Source organism: Musa acuminata, chromosome BXJ1-4 (genome assembly GCF_036884655.1).
Source record: "Musa acuminata AAA Group cultivar baxijiao chromosome BXJ1-4, Cavendish_Baxijiao_AAA, whole genome shotgun sequence".
NCBI lineage: Eukaryota > Viridiplantae > Streptophyta > Magnoliopsida > Zingiberales > Musaceae > Musa > Musa acuminata.
Window position 1 is genome coordinate 23279054 of NC_088330.1, and position 5728 is coordinate 23284781.

The window sequence follows — 5728 nt, forward strand, 5'->3', positions numbered from 1 at the left end:
TATTACAGCCCCTACTTGAAAAGGTTCAGGAAGTTTAATTTTTTCAGCCTTCAATTGATTAACAATGACCTACAACTAATGCACTTGTGCCAAGATTGGCTTGTCATCCACAAACTTATAATCAAAATATTTAGAAATTAAAAATTTTTTTGTACCTTCTCCCTTGGCATGATACTTGAATTCCAAAGTATTCCAAATTGCTTTTGAAGATGGTTCCACTGTATAAAGATCATAAAGGCATATAGAAAGAGCATTGAGAATGTGTCCTCTACACATGACTTCATCTTCATTTCTCTTCTTTTGTTTAGCCTTGACTTCATCGGTGTCATCATCGGTTGGATCAGGAATTGGTTAAAGATTTGGATCAAGTACATAGAAGATCTTCAAAGCAGTCAACATGAACTTCATCTTGTCTTGCCAACGGGTAAAATTCATTTTATCAAAACGATCCAAATGAACAAAATCTTGATTCAATAATTTGATGGTATTTGTAGCCTCCATGGTGAATTTGTATAAACTCACAAAATATCATTTTTAGATTGTTGGAAAAATACGACAAAGAAGATGATAAAAACACTATGGAAACAAATAATAAACACAAGATAAAGAATACTATAGGAAATATATTTAAGCTTGAAACGTGTATAAACACTTTCCTAAAAAAATGATATTTGTACCCTCTTCTCAATAAGATTGCTATGTGTTTGATGTAAATAATTTTAGTGAATATGACAAGTCTTTATAAGATTTGTATTGATCAAACAATAAAGAATCTTTAAAGAGGAATCAAGAATGTCTAATTCAATCACTTGGAGAGTAAAGAAGAAGAGTATAAAAGAGATGTATACAATATTTACCCTCAAATACTTATTTATAGATATTTTTCTCAAAAAACATAATCTTTCAAAAATAACTATCAAAATAATTAAAAAATATATATTTTCAAATAAATCTTTTGAAAAGAAATTTTTTTTCTTTTTAATTTGAACAATTTATAACAGACAGTTCGCTTGACATCTTGTAAGCCGTCACGGAGTCGTATACGTGGGCTGTATGTGCTAAAGAAGACGGGCATCGCCGATGATGATGGTGTGCTAAGTAGATCGAGCAGTGGACGATGTGTGCGACCCGTTCCAGTGCTGCAGCACGTCCTCCCACCGGCAAAACTTCTCGAAGCACAGATGCCGTCTGGGATCGGTCACGTTGCGGCGCCAGTGCTGGTCGGGGAAGTTGGCCTTCTCGGCCTTGTGCCGGTTGTACTCCAGCCCGGCCTTCGTCACCGTGGACAGCAGGCAGAAGCGTTGGAGGCCTTCCGGCATGCTGTCGTGCACGCGCCACCACGTCGCGTGGGCTTCGTCGCTGGCGAAACTCCGGTAGAGGACGGAGTTCCAGTTGCAGTCGAAGTCCCGGAAGCAGAGCCATGGCTTCAGCCCCAGGTAGTGCAGGACGTAGAGGCCGGGCGTCTCGGCCGCGAATAGCCTCGTCTTCCTCGCCTTCACGCTCTGGCTGTCGCCCTCCCAGAAGTGCTTCAGGAAGTTCATCTGCCTCGGGATGCGGTGCCACCACGTGAAGATCTCGTTGAGGTATCCCTGGTCGCCACCATTATAAGACGTGATCTCGTCGATGTGATCCATCAGCAGCTGGAAGGTGCAATTGGAGGGCTCGACCACCATCACGCCGGAGTTGAAGATGGTGGCGTTGTTCCCCGTCGCGGATATCTCCGGCATCTTGAACAGGAAGTCGATGTTCCTCAGGATGAGGAGGTCGGCGTCGATGAAGATGACCTTGTCGTAGTCGGTGAGCTGCCACAACCGGAACTTGCTGTAGTTCCACTCGTTGTACGCGTTCTTCTCCGCCTTGGGGTTTCGGATCCGTTGGATCGTTCTGACCTTCCATCCTGCGGCTTCGAGGCCGCCCAGGTGGTGGTCGCTTATGGATTCGTCGACCAGTATGACGAGGTCCCTCGTCGACCCCGCCAAGCGGATGCTCCGAGCCACGGCGATGGCGCCGCAGACGTAGACCTCTGCAGAGTGCAGTATCGTCGCATATGCTTCTCTCGTTCCACTCCCAGTCTGTGGCCGCACTGCAGGGAGAAACAAGCAGCTCCGTCAAGCTTCCTTCAATTTAGGCTGACGAAGATGATCGAGTAGCTGACCTCGTGCTTTCAGTGGAACAGCGAGTTCGCATGACCCGATCGGAAGCCGGAGCTTCTCCCTCAACGTCGCTACGCTGGGCTTGTACAGCCAAGCGGTTCCTTCTCTTCTGACGAGGTCTCTGAAGATGAACAGGTTGGGGATCGGGAAGCACTCGGTGACGAAGAGGACATGGACCGGGGAGCGTCCTGCTGCGGCGAGTTTGGCTGCAGAGAGCTGCAAATGCAATCTGGCAACGTCTCTCGACCAGCTGCCTGACCTACGGCAGGGCAGCTTAACAGCGACGACGTCGAGTTCTAATCCATTCTTCACTCGGGGCTCAGGAAGCGATGGACAGGCAGGCACTTCGTTGTCTTCTTCCTCATCGATCCACTCCGGGTACAGAACATTCCAAGTGATGCTCGCGTCGGCGTATTCAAGGTGGACGCCGGAAAACTCGGCATTTGGCACCGCGCGCCGCCAGACGCCGACCTCGGTGAAGTTGAAGTTGAGCAAGCCGATCTTGAGACTATGCTCTGTGCCATCAACACTTGGCAGAGCGCTCGATACTTGTTGCCAATCGACACCCGTATCTGATACGTATCGAGGATCTGACGATGTGTTCTGCCAAATCGACCCAACGTCCACAAATCTAGACCTGGAATCGGACTGCTGGCGATGCTCATTGCGCTCTGTTGGCGAGTAGAGGAGGGTTAACACCGTGCAACATGTAATGACAAAGAGGGCCAGTTTCAGGGAGTGAAACTTGCAGCTGGAGAACACGATTCTGTACTTGTCTCCGAGTTTGTGATGCTTCAACTTCATCTTTCTTTTGCTTGTGTCGTCGCTGCACCAGAAAACAAATCCAAATGGAAGCATCAAGATGAAGAAGGCCATGGCACAAAAGATACAAGAACAAAAACAATTTGTCATCCCGTAACTAAACAAAGGCAGCATGTGTAGATAAGGATCTGATGTACCCTCTAAATTGGAAGTATGCTAACTTCCATTTCCACCATGACCATCGAAGTTACCAAACAAAAAAGAACGATTAGGCTTACAGCTGAAGCTTAAATGAACAGAGAAGAAGACCTATATTTCGCAGTGCCTCATTTGAAGGAATCTTCCTTTCCATAGTGCATGTCCCTCTCATCCTGTCATTCTTGTCCAGCTAAATTAAATGGGTGGGTGGGAGAGGCCAAGTGAAGAATTAAATGGGAGGATCGATAAGAATGAAAGATGATGAGCGTTGATGACACAGTGAAATCACTGATTTACGATACGAAAGACCATGATTCGATGCGTTCATTCCGTGAAGGTTTGCGAGTGAGAATTCTCAAGGTTTGGGGATTCCGGAGGAGAAAGAAAGACTACAGCCATACTTGAACCTCAGTTCAGGCAAAATTAGTCAGTCAATGTTTCAGACCAGACTTCGTTGCTATTCCCAAGTCTTCTTTCGGATTTGCTCATTCATTTTCCGTGTTTTCTGGGTAGAATTTCTTGGTCAATCTTGAGCGCCCATGGTTACGATCAAAAGACTTCTTCAAAGCAAAGCATAGGAGCTCATTCTCCTCGTAGCAAATCCTTCTTCTCGTGTATTGAAGAACACGTACAGACAAGTTTCGGATGAAATAGAAACCATAAGCGCTTCTAAGATGAGCACAACATATGAAGATACAAATCAGGTAAAACGAATAGAGCAACAAGACCAAGAACTCAGTACTAACCAAGGAAACAGACGGAACCATCAGGCACGAGAGAGAACAGTATCAGAGGAACAATTTATAATGGCTTCTGCACCGAACCAATAAAACCAGGAACAAGTAGCCAGGAAAAGAAGACAAGGTTGTGGCCAGTGCATACCGTGCTTCGTGGAGGCTGGGGGATGTAATGGTTAGCCCTTTCATATCGATCGGTGGGACGCAGAGGAAGGTTTCATCTGCTCTCCCATCAACATAAAGAAGAAGAAGAAGAAGAAGAAGAAGAAGAAATCATTCTTATGATGACCACTGACCACTGTTGGCGCAACCACAAATAGGTGCAATCTGAGGGTCTTCAGACTGCACTGCAGCATGGAAGGAAGACAAAACCACAATTAGAGAGAGGGAGAGAGTAAAGAAAGATGTGGTTGGCAACTGCAAGAAGGAACTGTTCCACTGGCAATCGATTATGGTGGTAGACCAAATTAAAAGAATATAAATGGGAAAGAGAGGCAGGTTGACAACTCATTTCATGGGAAGAAATAGTCCAACAAGTACATTAATGCCAACAGATATCTGTTGGAAATCAATAAATTATAAGCTATCAACCTTCTGGTGGTAACAAAGCACATTAAACAGTGATAGCAAATTTGCAGTAGAAACAAATTAAGTCTGAAAAAGAAGACAATGTCAGTTTGGTCAATCTTATCGTAATCTTCGTGCCGTCTCTGAAGACTTACTTATACCGAAAATTCGCATAAATAATCATTCTTATACCGAAAAATAGTAATAATAGATAACTTTGAATGATATAATCATTCTTTTTAAGAAAAATTATATATATCTATCTTTTGTATTTAGCTCAATATAAATAAAGAATCGGGAAACAGACCTACATGTTCTTCTTTTTCCTGATTAGACAGACCACTGAATCCGAAGCCAGTTTCTCAAGATTCTTGTTGGGGAATAAATTAGTGAGAACTCCAAAGCTTAATAATTTGGAGCACATGGTAAACGATGATAAATAATAATGGGAAGAGAATCTAAAAGATGTTCACATCTTGAAAAGAATAAGAGTGTAGGAGATAGGAAGAATTGGTAGCATTTCATGCTAATTTCAATCAATTGTGTTAGACTCGTCCACCAACAATCCAATAGCTCTCTATTATTGTTTTTCATGTAGCCTACACAAGAATGGTTTGACTTGACAAAACTTGGAGAACTTTGTTGCTCATAAATGTGATAAAAATATATCCATCCAACCAATCATACCTCTCTCTCACTCTCATATAACATTTATACTACACTGACTTCATATATTGTAAACATCCTAAGGGTTAAGGAGGTACCACAATCGAATCGATTGATCAAAAGTTTTAGTCTCATCAGGCCAATTAACTCTCAACATGAGATGCAATTAACACGACTCAGAACATGTAGCAGCGCGTCTGTATATACATATTATATGATCAATTAAATTAATTGGCATCATCAAATTTTATTAGATATGATACGATGATTATGACATATATATATATATATATATATATATATATATATATATATATATAGATGATTGTCTCGTCATATTCAATCTCATTCGATCAATGTGTACATGATGTCAACCAAGAGATCGAATGTCGACTCGGAGAGTTTACCATATCATTTAAATGAGAAGTTGGCTCAATCGATACTAACCCTATGCCTTCCGTGTTAATCATTACATGATCGCAATTATTTTTGAAACCATTCTCGACATTTAACCGTTAACTCAAATGTAATAGTATCATATAATATTATAAAAGGCTCCTCGATACACTTTCAAACATATAAAGTATTACAGTACCATTTGATTGAGTCCTTCAAAAAAATATGACTTAAATTTTTTTTTTTATC

The 5728-nt window shown here is 42.3% G+C and overlaps 1 protein-coding gene across 3 annotated transcripts; it reads right to left on the reverse strand.

Moving 5' to 3' along the window:
* Positions 1–1016: 1016 nt before the first annotated feature.
* On the reverse strand, positions 1017–4335 carry LOC135650432 (UDP-glucuronate:xylan alpha-glucuronosyltransferase 1-like). Of its 3 annotated transcripts, none has more exons than XM_065169763.1 (3): positions 3996–4335; positions 2156–2979; positions 1017–2083 (listed from the first exon to the last, which is right to left on the reverse strand). In XM_065169763.1, exons 1-3 carry the CDS (start codon positions 4037–4039, stop codon positions 1095–1097), a joined length of 1857 nt encoding a protein of 618 aa, XP_065025835.1. In that variant the 5' UTR covers positions 4040–4335; the 3' UTR covers positions 1017–1094. The 3 variants fall into 3 exon arrangements, with proteins under 3 accessions (XP_065025835.1, XP_065025841.1, XP_065025827.1); XM_065169769.1 differs by lacking the exon at positions 3996–4335 and adding an exon at positions 3113–3985; XM_065169755.1 differs by lacking the exon at positions 3996–4335 and having other exon boundaries at positions 2156–3986.
* Between the last annotated feature and the right edge of the window lie 1393 nt (positions 4336–5728).